At 41.7% G+C, this 17434-nt stretch overlaps 1 protein-coding gene across 5 annotated transcripts in view; it reads right to left on the bottom strand.

Annotated features, from left to right (window-relative positions):
* The window catches only part of TRIM55 (tripartite motif containing 55), a 41120-nt gene that overhangs the window by 15816 nt on the left and 7870 nt on the right, over positions 1–17434 (bottom strand). For 2 of the 5 annotated variants that reach the window (XR_014689855.1, XM_084510357.1), the window contains exons 3-9: positions 15636–15801; positions 14019–14114; positions 9849–10082; positions 8844–8866; positions 8626–8750; positions 6301–6527; positions 3915–4202 (exon numbers count right to left, since the gene is read on the bottom strand). Coding sequence is in view for 4 of the 5 variants with exons in the window: in XM_084510357.1 (XP_084366483.1) it covers positions 3915–4202; positions 6301–6527; positions 8626–8750; positions 8844–8866; positions 9849–10082; positions 14019–14114; positions 15636–15801 (1159 nt within the window). In the remaining variant the exon portion in view is untranslated. Of the gene's footprint in view, positions 1–1593; positions 1682–3914; positions 4203–6300; positions 6528–8625; positions 8751–8843; positions 8867–9848; positions 10083–14018; positions 14115–15635; positions 15802–17434 lie in introns of all 5 variants that reach the window. The other 3 variants (XM_084510358.1, XM_084510359.1, XM_084510360.1) reach the window with 3 other exon arrangements.

The following is a 17434-nucleotide window of genomic DNA, read 5'->3' as shown; positions in this document are numbered from 1 at the left end:
TGTTTGGTGTGCAGTACATAAAATAAGCAGGGAGAAACAAGCATTTTGTGCTGAATAATAGACCAAAACTGTTTTTTTTTTTTTTTCCTGTCATTAGAGTGAATGCTCAAAGGTAACTACTGTTACTCTCTGTCAGAGGTCTTTGGTCTTCAGTAAACAAGATTAAATGCTCCAGTGATAACATAATTCTCTGCAGATCAGCCATATCGCTTTGGAAATTGAATATAAATATATAGCTTACCTACAGAGGGTGTGAATTTGGACCTGGAGGAAATAAATCATGGACCTTGTCTACAAAAAAGGAGCTACTCCAGAATAGAAGTTATGGAACAGATAAGGTCTAACTTACAGTTGTTCTGTTGTTTTCAGGACAACTTCACTGTGCAGTGAAGTTCCTAGTCCTTGATCTTGTAGATATTTCAGCTCTAATTAGTGTGATGTAAGGAAAAAAGCCTTTGCCTACAGAAAAACATGTACTAATCATGCTTTTTGCTGTGCCTCAGTATAGAATGGACCTTCTTAGTTTGGATCTACCTGGGGACAAAAAAAGGGAAGAAAAAAAGAAAAAGAGTATTCACAGCCTGCCCTGGGATCCACATTTTGGAAGCAGCCCCTCAGTTTATGACATGCCCGCTAAAAACCCGCAAAATCCAGCCCTAGCTTGCTCAGCTTTATTGCTATGAAAAGCCCATTTTCAAGACATTTTTTTTTTTAAGTGCAGATACTTAAAAGCACACGCACAGCCTTGGGTGGTATCTGTGCGACGGTAGTCCCATCTAGTGTGTCTGGTGAGATTTAGCAGTGCTGTCATCTTCCACCCCATGTCACCGCAGGCTTGGGGCACCTCCTTCCTTCTAGTGAGCCCTGCTGTGGGCACCACTTAGCTCATTTTTTATTTATTTATTTATTTTTTTTCTTCTGGGGGAGGGAGCTGCTATGTTGTGATTCACTGATGAAAGCACCGCTCATAAGCAGTGCCCTCGAGCCCATAACTATGTCGCTGCATCCTTTAGGGGTAGTTATAGGGAGTGTTTGTAACCAAACAACCCTGGATGCTTCGAGAAAGTTGGGCTCATCCCTCATAGTGTGGGGATGTGTTTCAGGGCCATGTTGGATGGCTTGGGCTCTGCTTCCCAGAGGGGACAGGCTGCCTCCCGGTGCAGGGTTATTTGGTGGAATTTTCTTCCTGACGTTTACCCCTCTGATGAAAACCATCACCCTCCAGATTTTACTCCATGATTTGTTGGATTTAACAAGCTCAGCTCATCACACCTCACATCAAACCTCAGGGTCTCTATCCTGCTGGCCAACTGAACAGCAACTGAAATAAAAGCCCATGGACCTGCGGAAGTAAATTTCCCTGTCCATTTTGAACCAGGGGGATGCAATGTTTAACCATGCAGGAGTAAGCTGAAGGGTGGCGTTCTGAAGGTGAGAGGAAGGAATGTTTTAGGCAGCTTGACTTGTGAACCAGCATGATGTTTTTGGATGGGGGGAAACAAAAAAGGGAAAACTTCCTTTAAGACCATATAGGAACATCACCAGAGACACTATTTGAACTGTTAGTTAATGGTAAAATGAAATATTTCCTACCCATGAAAGAACAAATGTATTGAATCAGATTCCAAAGATGATGTAGTATGATTAGAAATGCCAAAAGTGATATGCAGAATGCTAACTCCTGTGAGAAAATAAGAAGAATGCTTCACCAGCATTGTCATAACACGAACTCGTCATTACCACTACACTCGGTGAAAAGCTCTGTTTCCACAACACTTTTCCACGACATTCTTTAAATGGAGCGAGGGAGTAAAAACAGTGTTGTAAGGAACATCAGCCAGGATTTTTGAAAAATCAGCCTGTTTGCCATTGGAGAGTGGGTTGTGTCAAAGTCACATGCAGGAAGGAAACAAAGTTCACATACTGAAAAATGACCAGTGGCACGCGGCACGGCCATTTTGCTCACGATGCAGACTCATTTCAGCTCAGATCCATAGCTCTGATGTGGCATCATTCCTCCACCCCGCCCACCTTGGTCTCTCCAGCTTTCCTGTTCTTCAGCACACTCTGCACCCTTCAGCTCCCCTTGCTTTCCCATTCCTCCCCTTGCCTCCAGCCCTGGGACAATCCCATTCCCAATTCTTTCTTCCCCCATCCCCAGAACCATGCACTACTCTTTTCAACCTCCTCCTCCTCCCAAAATGTCAGTGTCACTCATGAGCCTATAAAATGTCAAGACACAGCACCCACAGGTCCACACAACCCCAGGCACTGGCAACCTTCCCACTTGCCTGTTTTCGCTCCCTGTACCCAGCCATGAAGAGCTGGGTACAACAGAGCAGCTATGATGTGACTGGAAACCACATTTCAGAAGTTTGGCCACACCAAACATTATTTTTGCTCCTCTATTTGTTGCTGGTAAATTAGGACCCCAAGGAAGCAGCCTGGAATCAGGGAAACTCAGTAAGGATTTTACCTGCCTATGGTGAGGCTTGGGTGCCCATTCATTAGTGGAACTGATATAAAGAAACAGCAGCGAAAGATTTCATTGTGAATTTACCTGCCTTTGCCAGCTCATTTGGAATATACTTAAGAAGACAAGGTCATAGAGGATTTGATAAATGTAATATATATATGTATATATGCATGTATATTCCATATTCATATCAAACCCTGACTTGAAAAATAACTGCTGGAATTTGTGGGTCAATTTTTTCTCTTGTTATGACTGAAGTCACTGAGAATCCTCCCACCAAATTCAAGTGTCTGCATGAAGCCTTCAGCCAACAGTTAAGTGTCCCTTTTATCACATCTGTATGAAGCCCTTCTTCTAACTTCTTGCTCACCACATGATGATTTATTATTGCAGAGCTGCTCATGTATGCTGAATGGTCAACTTATCTTTTGAGGAAACAGCACTGAAATATTTACTACCCACTTGTGCTTTTCCACATGCACACACGTACTCTCCTCCTGTCACATATGTACAGGTAATATCTTTGTTAAATCAGACAGCTTGAGCCTGACGTCTGCAAATCAGGACAGTCTGATTTGGAGTGCTGCTAATGGGCTGGTTGTCACCCACTAGAGCAGGAGCAGGTGTGATGTGCAAATACTTCACACACAGTCTCCTCAGCTCTGCTTCTTTAGTCTTTGACCCATGCAAAGTTCACACACATATGCAGAAGAAAGAATATTCAAATTCAGGTTATCCCAACTCTAACATTGTCATTTTAAGGGAAACAGCCTCTCATACCTTATGACATTAATCTCTGTAATCTCATCATGCTGCTGGTAGTCCAGCACAGAACTGGAATATGTTACCATGATGCTCTCCTTTAATCAAGTCACAAGGAGGAAACCCTCTGCAACAGATCTGAACCCAGTAAATCACACTGCTTACTGCTTGGCCACCAAGCACACTAGGAAGCACCAGGTATTTGCATGGTTTTGTGTACACAGGAAAAAGCTGTACACTCCAGTTGCAGCCACCAAACTGCAAAAGGCAAAGCCAAGCTGCAGCTGCTTGGTGTACACGTGATGTGCACAGGCTTTCAACAGGTGATGAGAATAATCTCATGCATGGGATCCGTCTGCTGCTAACACATGCAAACTTCTGATGGGCAGAGGCATCACAGCCTTTCTGACAGCTCCTGAGCATGTGTGCAAGCAACTCAGGTTAGGTGCACTGGCAGCTAAGCACAAACAACTGCTGGCATGCTCCTCTGAAGCTGACAATCAGCCTGTCACATATTCCAATCATCCGTAAACCCAGGGGACCGGCCAAGATGACGATTTAGCCTGCTTCCATATTTCTCAGATTATTCTTTAGCATGCAGAGGAAAATTAAGTCAGGTTTTCCTCAACAACTGCTGCACGCCACAACCCTCTGGGGTGAGCGCGGTGGCACTGACCTTGGACGTCGCTGCAGTGGCATTACTTTCCTTACCGCTCCCCGGCGCGCTTTCCTCCACTGCTGCCGCTTCCGGGGCTTCTGCCTTCTTTGCACTTGTTTCCAGAGAAACGGGAGCCCCTACTTTCCCCAGCCCGCTCCCGGGGGTTGAACTCGGGCTGCTTGCTTGCCGCGGCTGAGCCTTATACCAGCTAGGGTAAAACAAGGGGTCGACGGTTTCTGCCGCGGGTGGCACTGGACTGTCAGACTCTGCAGTCTGCTGAGAGCCACTTGGTGTCACAACCTCATCCTTAATCAGGACAGATAAAGAGAAGAAGAAGAAGCAGAGTGCACCGCGTTACCTTCCTGCCGTAGCCAACGTTTCTCTGCATGCCGTGTTTGTTATATCTCACTGCAAGGAATGTATTTGCCCTAATACGAGGTCCAAAAGAATTACAGTCAAAATGCACAGCAAAAGCAACTAACATTTGAAAAACACAAAGAATATAAGTTACCAGAAGAATAAAACAGGAGGGCAGAATTAGCAGGGAAGAGGACCCTGACTGAGAAAGGAGTGGGCAAGCTGTTCCTTAGTCCATATTGTTGTATTTTTGGGGCCCATTTTAAACCCATTTCTAAGTCAGAAATAACTCTCTGGAAGTCATCCGAGGCACTCAGTGTTAATAATGGGCATTGGAGGAGAAGGAGACCCTGTGTTTCAAATATACTGTCCAGTGAAACTCCAGTAAAGGGATAGAGCTGCCTGCCAAATTACAGGCATTTGATTAGTTACTGTATTTCATTCCATACACAGATAAAGACACAACCAGATCCCAAAACTATAAGAAATCCTGCATAAGAGCCTCATGAACTGTCACCAGCCATGAAGAACAGGTAAGATACCTTTGAATGGTGTTTTGGGTTGAGAGCAATGCATTTGCCAACAAAACTGTTGACATGAACAGTCAGATAAGGAGAATACAAAGACAGTGGACAGAAACGTTTGCCCACCAGCCTTGCTATCAATACACTGACCAATTTCAGTCACATTTTGCTGAGAAGAGGAGCAGTCGGATGAACTGCACCTCTCTACTTGCACCAAGCTCTTGGGCTTGCTCACATTATACCTGCTATCACAGCTGCATTTCTGCTTTGCCTTTCTCACACCAGAAGGCAAAAGCTGAGATACAGGTATCCCACACATTGCAACGCACATGCCACGGCGTAATGCACATCTGACCAAGTCATGATGGCATTTCACAATTGCTGCAGCAGCATGCCATACACTTTCCATTTTAGCCTTAGAAGTGAGGGACTTGACATTAGTGGTCAGGCTTTCTTAAGTCTAATTCTTGTTTGATTGTAAAAGTACATCTGTTATGCTACAGAAGTTTAGTTGAATCAGTGCAAATCTTCAGAAGACAAACTTTGGTTAAATCGATAAAACCTGACTTAAGAGCATCTTCACACAACTGGTGCAAACCCATGTATGCTCTTAAATCAAAGCAAGACTCAATCTATAGTATTTATTTTCCTTCATTTTATGTGGAAAGCTTCCAGTAGTCAACAATTCACCAATTCCTCTCTTGTTTTTACACTGACCTCTCCAAAAATCATCAGAGCTGTCTCTAGCCACTCAGCAACTTCACTGGGCAAATTGCATAAGAGCAGAATCTGCTAAATTAGTTGTATCTATGGGCAGCTAAAGTAGCACATGAAGTATATTTTTTATATAGTCTTTTAGAATATGCAGCAATTATAGCCTCATTCTAATCGCGTTCCTTAAGAAAAAATGCTGGCCTAAATTATTCACACTCTGAATCTGCTTGCTGCCAGGTTGTAACGTTGATAGGCTAAAAGCAGTTCCCTTTTCTGCTTGGTGTGTGATATCCCTTCATCCACTTAGACGATAGTTCTAGGATGACCAGAGCAGAAGAAGGTAAGTGCCATTCCCAGTAAACAAGATTAGAGGTATGATCTAAAAACTGCTGGTGGAAAGCTTACTGAATCCACTGGGAATGCCAAATTCTCTTAGTATAAATATTTTAGCAACCATTTCATTTATAACAGTTAGTCTGAGTTAAAACACAGGACACAGCAAGCAGAACATCCATTATTATATGCTTAACTCCCAAATTGAATCTCTTTTATTTATATCTTATGTATCCCATATATATTCTGGTTTATAAAGCAAGGCAATTCTTTGCCCATCAAGCGATCTTTACGCAGGACCAGGTACAGTCATGTGCATCTGTGAAAGGGCAAGAAGCAGCTTTGCTCTCCAGTGCCTGGACTCTCTTAGCCTTGCTCCTGAGACACGGTGCCCACGGGCTGCAGGTGAGGGTTTTCTGGCTCTGCCAGACAGCTCAGCAGAGCTGGCAGGGCAGCGGGGCAGCGGGGGCAGTTACCTGGCCAGCTGGGGGGGCAGGCTGTGGTGCTGGGGCAGGTTCAGCTGGGGGCTCGCCTGCTGCGCTCTGTGGTTCAGGATCCTGCTGAGGTGGCTGTGATGCTCTCTCAGCCCCTTCCTCCTCCTCCTTCTCTTCTTCCTCCTCTTCCTCTCCTGATGACTCTGTGTGGACTTCATCCAAATCTTCCCCATCCACCGTCTCCTCCTCTTCCTCTTCCACCTCCTCCTCTAAGGGGACAAGTATAAAAGGAGCACCACGTGAAGATTACTACAGTCTCTGTGTAATGGAAAGGCCATTTACAGTTGCACAGCAAAGCTACTGATGATCCACCTCCCTGGCAGACGTGAGGAGCCTGCACGGGGCACAAGCAGGAGCATCACAACAGGGAGGACACCAAATGCACATGCTTTAAAGTCTTAAGTTAGCCCTTCCCATGGGAGGGAGGGCAGAAAGGCCTGTTCTCCTCAGTTATCCTCATGAGGGATTTGCAGTACAGACCTGCAGTCTTTCATGAGAGGATAACTGGTCTGGCACAGTCTACCAGACTAAAAGTCTCTCTTGCAATTTTATTTGTTTTAAACACTGAGGCCATACTGAATTTTTCCAGGTCAGTGTTTTGCAATACTTACCTGTGGAGGCCTAGGGTACCAACCTCCCTAAAACCAGACTGTCAGACTTGATCAAACCATAGGCTGTACATCCTACAACACATCCTGTTGTCAGCATTCATGGTTGCTCCCTCATTTCCAAAAGGAACTCTCTAACAATGTGTTTTGTTTTGCATAATCATGGTATTCATCCAGACAAACATCGGATACTGTTCAGAGCCATCCTGGTAGTTCAGAGAAATAAACCTAGATGGATGTATTAACCTACAAATTGACTGTACTTTTTGCACAGGCTGTGGTTCTGCCTGAGACTGTAGAAGGAATGCAGATCTGCAAATCAAATAACACTCTTGTAATGGAGAAATATGCCTGCAGGCAAACATTCTCCTACAAGCAGAGTGTTAAATCTCTGCTTCCACACCCCCTGCATGCAGAGGACCTCACTGACTGTAGCAGGACTGAAGTCCTGATTGCCAAGGCTTTACTAATGCCTTGTCCCCAGGAGGTGGGTGTCACATTCCCAGTCTCGTGGTAGGGTGCACGAGGTCATGGTCTTGGCAAGTGCACGCAGGTGGCAAGTGCACACAGCTGTGGCTGATCACAGGGACAAACCGGGCATGAGGCTGTGAGCAGGGACTGTCCCTCACAGCACAAATCCCTGCAAGTTCACGGCCCTGTGAGACAGCATCTGATCCTCTGCTGCTGACTGGTGCCATGGCTGGTGTCCCGCTATATGGACCCAAGTCCCAAGTAGAGTTAGTCCACGGGTCCCATCTTACAGACCAAGACCTGCAGCAGGCATGTAGGGTCTCTTGTAGGGACCAGCCACATGCTCTGAAGTTAGTGTAAGTTCTGGCATGGGAGTAAGTGATAGGTGCCAGCGGAATGAGTCTCAGGCATATGCATGAAACTTAACTGGGCTGACAGAGGTAAATGTGGATGTATTAGCAGAACCTTGAGCCAGCAAGAAAATCAGAGATATCCAGATGACCATTAGTAGAAGAGATGAGAACTCTCCTCTTTTAATAGGAGAGTGCTTATTTGAAACACTCGTGTCCATTAATTTCTTGTGGCTTACCCTGTAAGGTAAAGCATAGATGAGCCTGGGTTTCAGGCTGCCTTGTCAAATGTAGGATTGCAACTTTGCTTAAGCACATAGACGTATTAAGCATGTCATGATGTCACAACAAGCTACATCACAAAATGTTAAATATATGAAAGATGATGACAATTTTTGCTTACTTCTATAACTCTGTGATTTTGAATTTTGATCACATTTCTGTTACATTTCTCTGTTAGAACAAACATGTGTGTCTTTTCTAAAGAAAGGAGTATTTTTAGTAGTAAATTTTCTATTTCTTTAATGACTTTCTATAGCAGGCAGGCCATACAATAATAGCATCTTTTAGGGGGAAAAAAGTACTTTATAGACTGAAATAAAAGCTTAATGTTGTGGTCCCTTCACATGAGGAAGCAGTAAAGATCATGCTCTTAGGAAAATCTTGAGGCAACATAATAGGTAACATTAAGGATGTTGACAGGTTATGCGATTTCTAACTGATGGATATTTGGTTTTGATTATAATTGAAACAAAATGGTCTAATTAACCTTGGGATGGACAGAAATATCTGACTCAAGTTTTCCTGCTCTGTATCATCATGTAAATTACACACAATTGCTATGTAAGAAAGCAATTTAGGTGAAATAAATGACTTACCTCTGTCAAAATCAATTTCTCTTATTATCTTTTCTTCTCTACTGAGGTTCACAGTGAACTGGTTCATATTTTCATACCCATCCTCTATTTTTTCCATTTGAAATCCTTTAGATGCTTCAGTAATTCTAAAACAGAGAGATTGGTTGTTTGCATTTGCAGATAAATTTCCAATTTGTAATTCATTATAAAGATCAAGTGTCATAAGTTTAAATACTTACTTTTGTAGCAATGTTTTGGCATTCTGTGAAAACAAAAAGGAAATAATGGACTTCTTAAATGTTTCCATTTTCTGAGAGACTTTATGCATTGAGATTTAGTTCTTACACTGGCTGCTTCTAAGTGCACTACTATGGATCTCATAAATGATAACCACAACATCTACAACTGAGATCAGATTTGAATAGTGATTAGTATACAGCAGAGTTCATTGAAGTTCTTAGTTCATTGAAGATTTTTTAAATTAAATTCTGAATATGACAGCAAATACCAACAATTTCTACAAAAATGAAACAGAGATATTTATACTCCTTTTCTTTTTGTATGTGTTTTTGGTGAAAAGCAATTGTTCTGTTACCACCTCTAGTCACAATAACTATATCCATGACTGTCCATGACAACATACTTCTGGAGTCACAAAATTTTATTTGTCTGGAAAGAACTCTTCAACAGCAATTCTTTGATGATTTTTTTGTTTTGTTTTTGTTTTTGCTTTCTGTTTAAGAAAGATCTTTTCAACCTGTAATACAGAGAAACTGTAACATTGCAGGACAGAAATTCTACACCAGTAAGTTTAGTGAACAGGCTGCTAACGGTTTCTAATCAGCTGTTGTAGTTTATAGTATGAAAACAAAAAAAGTTTTGAGGTAAAGGCATAAAAATGTGACTTAGAACATCCATATCTAATCCTGGAAAGTTAATCACAGTGTCAATATGCAAAAGAAAATGCTGTAAATCACAGAAGTACACATATATGTATGTTTTAGTGGTGGGACAATAAGAATATGTAGGAAAATAATAAAATTTATGCTTTCTCTTGGGGGAACTCAAAATCATTCTTGGTTTTAATATTATTCACAAGATGCCTAGTCATTTGCCTGTGTTGATGCAAGTTTTCAAAGAATGAGTTTTTCTGAATTCTGAATGCTCCTAAAACTGAAAAATGCTTAAATTGTATTTCAGCAAACCCACTGCTCTACTTCTGCTTCTACTTATAGACTTTGTACCTGCAAAAACACAGCCATTTCTGGTTCTTCCATGAACTGGATTCCTGATTCCACCAGCTTTGACACGGCTTCCAAATGATCCGCATACTTCTTCATCAAGGAGCGGACATGTTCCAGTTTCTCCTCTTGGGTTCTAGTGATTATTTGTGTCATCTCATTTTTTCTTTCTTCCAGTACGGAATAGAGATAATCAAATTTTTCACACAGCTGTTCTTTCTGTCGTCTGCAGCATTCCTGTGAATCATTTGGTTTATGTTAAACATGTTATGTTCTTAAAAGAGTTTCTATTTTTACAGTTACTTGGAAGCATTTTCATCAAAGAAATTCCTCTTTCTGAGCAGTGCAAAGGATTCTGAATGACCCCAGAGACTTTTATAATTTTCAAAGTTCAAGCTATTGGAACAAAAGTTTTAAAACTGTTCTCAAACTCTGGATTTCAAACCACTGAAAGCCCACAAACAGGTTATTGTATAACTTGTCAGCCTTCTAAAAAAACTGTAAAAGGTATTTATGATGTCTGTAGTGATACTTCAAAGCCTGCAGAAAAAGTAAAAAACATCACCATAGTAGCAGCTGGGTTCATTTGCACGAACAGAACGTTTTTGAAAGGAGAGATCATCTCAAAGCAGTTCTGGAGAATTTTCTTTTTCTACCTGGAACTTTCTTGCTTAGGCTTGATTTTTACATAAGCCCTTTTAGACTCTGTTTTGACAGCAGGTGTCCATTATATTCCATTTACTGTGTACTGAATGAGGTAGAGGTACCACGAAGAAAATGGTGTGCGACAAAAGCACAAAGACAAGGAGGAGGAGCCAGGTCCCAACCCTACCTTCAAGCATTGATTTTCACATCATTTTCCAAGACACTTTTACTGTCCTTCCACCCAGACAACACAGCGTATTTCACCAAGTAAGGAAGGTGGGTTTGATGACTGCTTCATTGTACACTCTCTAAGAAGAACACACTGCACTTGCAAGGGAGGATTTACGGGGAGGAAAGTGGAGACAGGTTATCAGTAATGTCTGAGGCCTACCAAGAAGAAGCACTTGACTCATCTCAGTGCCCTGGGGCATGTAGATGGGCATATCCTTATTGTGGTTATATCTGGTTGTGGATGGGGGTGGTTATTTTAATCTCCTTCTTGGGAACCGAGGCTGAATCAATTCCTCTTCTTCATCCCTTGAGGCATAAAGCTAAGATCCTGGCAGCACAGACTTATTAACAACCCCACAGTACTTTTGGAACTGGTATTATTCACAGTATTTGACCACTTTTTTTCTTGAGTTTCAGCCAGAGCTCTTTCCTAAGAGCTGGAGATGGTCTGCTCTGTATTGTTCAAAGGAGAAAGCCTTTCAAAGATGGGTATATGGCCAAATATCACAGCCTGGGTTGCACGATGAGGAGCACATACATATCTTGTATTGGCTCAAGTATCCACCTCTCCTTCCCAATGAGGAAGAGTAGGCAAAACAGGAACTCCTAATTTAAAACTTGTGGGTTCAGTCATGACCTGTCCTCCTGGCGGTCCTTGGCATTTTCCAGAAATTCCTCTCATGAGTGAATTATAGAGTGGGGTTAAGGAACTTTTGAACCAAGTGAGACACGATTTCTGGGTGTCGTTCTATTGTTCAGACCTCAGATAACCTTCCTCTCCTCTTTCAATCCTTTCCTCACTTTCTCCCTCTGTATCCTGCACTTCCTCTTGCTGCACACTCCGTTTTAGTCTACAATGACCTCCTCTGAAATGTCACTCAGATCACTTTTTAAACAGCCTTAATTTCAGGACAGGTGTGTGCTATTTGCAACATTTGATATAGGACAAGTATTAGGGGAAGAAGAGAGACAGAGTGATATCAGGGTGCCCTGAGAAGTCCTTCCCAATCTCTAACTTCTAATATATAATATTTCCTGCCAGCAGATATTACAGAGTTGTGAACTTCAAGTGGGAGAGAACAAAGCTGGTTCCTAACTGCAAATGCTGAAATATTTCTGAGTACTATCTTCTCTGTATAAAATGTACCCTTACTAAGCCTCTGTGTGATAGAATTATCCTAATCAGATTCTGAGTAATAAAAAAGGTTAATAAATACATGACTTTCCGTTCTAAAAAAAATCTTAGCTTTTTTTTTTTTTTTTTTTTTTTTTTTTAAGCACAACTCCAAGAGAAAGAAAGAACATGAGTTTCACTGCTTGTTCTGAAGTATCTGTGTTGCCTGTCTATGCTATTAGCATTTGAAAAAGACACTGTATTTTTTTCTTCATTATCTGACTCTTGTTTTTACAGAACTAAACTTTTTCAATATTTACTATTTTATGTTCTTCTGCTTTATCTTGTTTGTTTTCAGTATAATATGTGGACTTGGTAAACCTTTCAAACAGCTAAAAAGCTATATTAGTATTAATCAGGTGTTTTTGTTTGTTTGTTTCTTCTCTTTTTTAGTCTTGGATAGGAGCAATAGCTAAATATAGAACTGTAGGCTATTGCATACTCCAGCTAAAAGAAAAATGATCATGTATTTTCTGCTGGAGCAGACACTTATTGTTCTCCTCAAAGCATTAAGTAAAGAGAGAAGAGACAATCCTGGATTATGAGCATTACTTCCACGTGTGCACATTTCTCAGCTCCAGATGTAGCTTTTCATCTTCAAGGACAAACTGATGTCAATTCAGACAAAGCTGTTGTATGGTAGGAAATGTGATTTGCTTGAAACGTAACATGGAAGTGCCAAGGTAAGCTCTAAGATCTATTTTCTGCAATCTCTGACTTTAAAGGTGAAAAGCCTGTTAAAACATCTGAAGGTAAAATGGCTGCACTTTCTCTGGGCTTCGAGTTTAAAGGTTAGGCTTTAAACTGAGTGGATGACTCTGAGGAAGCTAGTTTCAGAAGCTGTTGTATTTTTTAAGTATTTTTAGCACAGTGTTTTCTCCATACTTCAGATGATGTTTGAAGTTTTGTTTCTATATCAGCTAGTTCAACTTAAATGAGCATAAGCTCTTACTTTTGTATCATTTAAATTTCTGCAGTTAACCTACTTGAAAGGCTTGTTTCTGTCTGCAAAGTCCTGATAGCAGCCAATTTCATCCTTGCAATATGAAGGCTTCCTGACTACAAAGTTCTGACTCTGCTGCTAACACTGTCTCATTTATTTGGGCTAATGGTTTTATGTTCTTTGAACCAAACTTGGACATTTTCTGCTCTTTCTTGCTCTGAGGAAATAGGAACCTTCATTAATTGTGTACGTAGATAGTGGAATCAATTTTTGCTCCCATTTAGAATCTATACATCTTGGATTATCTTCTTTTTCACTGCAGTTTCCCTTTTCTGCTCCAGCTCTGAAGGGTCAATAGAATTCTAATTGGGCTGAGAGGGATGCGACTTCTTCACTAGATGCTTCATCAAACTCTGATCATAAAATCAATTCATATGAGCTGCTTTCAGCCTATTACTCTGTGATGCTCAAATTGGTCAGAGCTGAAATTTATATTTGCTTTGTTGGTGCAAACCTCTTGGAGGAAATGAAAGCCACTTCTGCTACTGAATAACACAAAACCAATTCCAGCTTTGTCAGAGAAAGACCTTTACCAGAAAATCCAAACTCACAGTAACAACCCAAACTTGACCCACACATGAGCAACACAACAGGATTCCTTAAAGGACAACATGAGTATATTAAAAAACTACTGCACAGGAGGCAAAGTAAACAAAGAGTTAATTGACATACTTGGGAGCTAAGCTGAGGCTACCCTGTGTCTGAGACTGAGGTTCTCCTCAGAATCAGTCAGGACTAATACTGGTCTTCTACAGCTCTAGCACTTGAGCTGAGATGTTAAATGAACTAAGAGTTGATGGCATTTCTGCTTTTATCTTCAGTTACAACCTATGCAACTAAGAACGCTGAACAAGACGTGTTGACATGGATTATTTTACTCTTTGTCATCAGTCAAAGTGGTCAGTAGTCAGTGGTCAGTGCCAGAGGCAGGGTGCTGAGCAGGACATATCCTTTGGATGAGGTACTACAGCTAGTCCTACAAAAACACACAGATTTGGCAGAACAATGTGGGAATCCATTCGGGTAAGGTGAGATGTAGTGTAGAATGATCATTACCACCAAAAGTTTAAAAGATGCAACTCCACTCTGACATAACTGCATGTGAAAGTGTGCTACTTACCTCAACTGTCTTGCAGGTCTCCTCCAGCTGTGTGACTATCCCTTGCACTCTGTCATTGCTCCCCACCAGGACTGCGATGCCATCACTCAGCTCGGACTGGTCAGGAAAGGGAGAGGACGTGAGAGGGTGTTAGACACTTGGGGGGCACTGGCAGCCAGCCACCCACCGTCCCACCTCAGAGTGGCCCATCTAACAGTGGGGAGCAGGGGGATGAATAAGCCATACCAGGGTATTAGCTGCTCTTTTCACCAGAACCATGGAAGATTGAAGCATTACCTGCTCACAAGTTGCCTGCTAGTATTTTGACATTTGTTTCCTCTCCCAAAACACTAAAAAGGGGGAGAAAAGGGTGGAGACAGAGTCATTGGCACACGGGAAACAGGTGAACACTCTCTCAGGGACCAGACCAGTGGGAACATGGAGGGCCCTTCTGTGTGATAGAAGGGAAAAAACATACAGGGAGGAAGGAGCTGGAGATGTTGAGGCAGGGACCTCTACATGGAGGAAAAATGAAACACCCTGACATGAATGGGAGATGTCCTTAGAAGAGGAAAGTCAGAGAAGATACTCCACAGGGAACTTGGTGAGGGTGCAGAGGAGGGCAAGGAGCCCTTAGCATACTGATGGAGTGATCTGTCCACAGAGACATCCGTGCCTGTGGCCTCTACAGCTTTGTAGAGGATCCTTTGAAGCTTGCATCCCACAGGCTATGGGTTAGACATCCATTCTTGGGCATGAAAGCCCCTTTCCACAGGCACGCTGGGGAGGAAACCACTGCTTGCAAGTCTACATGAAAAGGGAGTGATTGAGGGCATGGATTTAGTCCAAGAAATTTCTCCCCATTCTCTCTCCTTTTTTGATCAAAAAGGATGCTTGTAACTACTTTTCTAAACTGACTTCTCATTTGTAGTTTTCACACACAAGCATCTGTGTGACAAAGTTGGAGGCTGGGATTGCAAACTTGTCCTGTCTGATTGCTAGGCCCACCGGGGCCCTCCAGAAAAATGAGCTGTTTATCTCATGAGGATAACCCAGTGAGTCAGGTTTTAAATTAATACTGTATTAAAAATAAACAAGTCTTTTACTGGTGACAGCAAGGGCAGAGGATGTTAGGTACATCCTGTGCTGCCAACTATTGAATATTCCTGCATTTACTTGCAGGAGGTTTTGCACTTAAAATTTCTTAAAAATGGGATGCTTAAAGGCAAAAGTGCCTGATAGATAACTTTTTGATTTGTAACGGCCTGTTCTCTTTTTATCATGTTCTGTTCTGTAAATCCTGCTTATTTTTGTGATCTAAGAGCACTGAAAAAATAGATTAGGAACCTCAAAAGGGAGATCCTCACCTTCACATCAAATCTTGGTCTAAAGTGTTTACTTATTATCCTAACAAAAACTGAGACAGTGTAATATCTTTCTGTGTGATTTCTCATAAATTTATATCTCTGTGTTCCAAAACAGTTTCAACAGATTTGTGTGAGCCCTTCATTCCCTTACAGGAATGGAGAATGTACTCCAAGACCCCTTTGGAAACTCACAGGAAGCTCATGGGAATACTTTCCTGTTGATGGTCCTTCCAGTTGCTGGGAGGACTATGAGATATAAAAAATTATTTACCTTCTGTCTCTGGTAAACGTTTGTGAGAGGAGCAACCTGACAGTCTTTGTGGGCACCAAAGACTTTGCACAAGGAGCAGGTGGGCATTTCACAGTTCAAACAGTAGATATTAATTCTCTCATCTTCATGCTCTTCACACATTGGCTGGTCACATTTCCTTTCAGGCCTGCAAAAGAAAATAAGTTTAAAATAATCTTGGTCTCATAAATTTCTGATGACAGTACTCAGAGTATCAACATGAAACGGTACAATCATATGGCAGTGTCCGAGGTTGAGCTGAATACTCACTGTAGATTTAAACCTGTCACACAGGCTGACTAAATAGACAGAAGTACCATTTAATATTCTGACACGAAAGGATGTGATGAGAATATAGAAACATGATTTCATTCTGTGATTCCAACTGGGAGTGTGACTGAACCCTCACTCATGTTTAAAAATGTAAATAACCTCACCAAGATTGGTCTGAGACTACCTGTGTACTGTAATTAGCATGTTGTCCATCATCGGCCTGAAATAGGAGACATATGCAATTCCTTTAGGGTTCATCATGCAAAATGTTGGGTGATTGGCCTTGATGCAGAATAGCTTCTATGTAACTTTGAAGTAAGAGTTGTAGGTATCAATGGGCCTTCATGCCTCTAACTCTGTGATCTCTGCTGACGTGCCAAGGTCCAGGTCAAGCCTGTTGATATCAAACTGGACCAAGTCCTTGTGGCCTTTACACCATGCCAGCAAACAAAATAAGGTCTCACACAAACTAATTTTAGCTGGGTGGCTCGTGTCTAGCTGGTTGGACTTGGTGACCCTGAAGGTCTTTTCCAACCCAGATGATTCTGTGACTCTATAGCTTGTACAGTGTCAAGCTTTTAAAGAACAGCTCATTTGATTGTGCCAGCCACCAAGGGTATGGCTACACAAGAAGTGTGTAACCTCACCTGTGCTAAGCCAGGATCTATCATTAGCCTCACTAGCCCAGTCCTGATTTCTTTTCACCAAAATGATTCACACATTAGTCAACCCCTGCCATTTGAGGAATCAATTTAGTTGTAAATTCCTTTAATGAGCCATCTAACTGACATGCCCAGTGTAGGTGAAAGCTCTGGTCCTGTCTGTATGGGCAGGATGATGATTTTCTGAGCCTGTGCTCCATGCTTAGCACCCTAAGAACATCCGTGAGAAGCACATGAGCGTGTGACATGGCACTAGAGCATAGGGTTAGTGGAGTGTGCCTGGGGGTTTCAGCCTCCAAAGGCTGCCACTCCTACTGTGGTGTGTGAAATCTTTCCGGTATAATTCATTATACCTTTATGCTACCTTCTGGAGGGAGAACTATGGCTTACCTGTAGCAAGTGAAACAACAACAACATAGAAATACGTTGTCGTCATTGGATAGAAAATATTTCCCCAAACTATAGAATTTAATGGCATTAAATGGAAACTTTTTTTTTTTTTTTTTTAAACCATTCTACAGAGCTCCATAGCAAGGAGGCAATGAGTCATTCATTCTATCACAATTGTAAAACATTCTGTAAAGATCATTATTCTATATTGTACTACAGTAGAACTTTCCATACAGTTTGGCAGAGTGGAAATTTTTTAATGACAAAGTACGGGTTTTCTCTTCTGACCTTAAAAAAGAGGAATGGAATGTGATCAATTAAATGCATGTAAAAAAGATTGAGCAACAAAGAAAATGCTTCATGCCTTTGTTTTTTATTTTTAAAGGCACTAGAATTAAAAGTGTTTATAAGGAAACCTGTGATCTTCAATATAGCATGCTTTACAAAAATAAAACC

The sequence above is a fragment of the Aythya ferina genome, assembly GCF_964211825.1.
Source record: "Aythya ferina genome assembly, chromosome: 2".
Lineage (NCBI taxonomy): Eukaryota > Metazoa > Chordata > Aves > Anseriformes > Anatidae > Aythya > Aythya ferina.
Note: the sequence above shows the minus strand (reverse complement) of the source record. Positions and strands in the feature narration are given on the sequence as shown.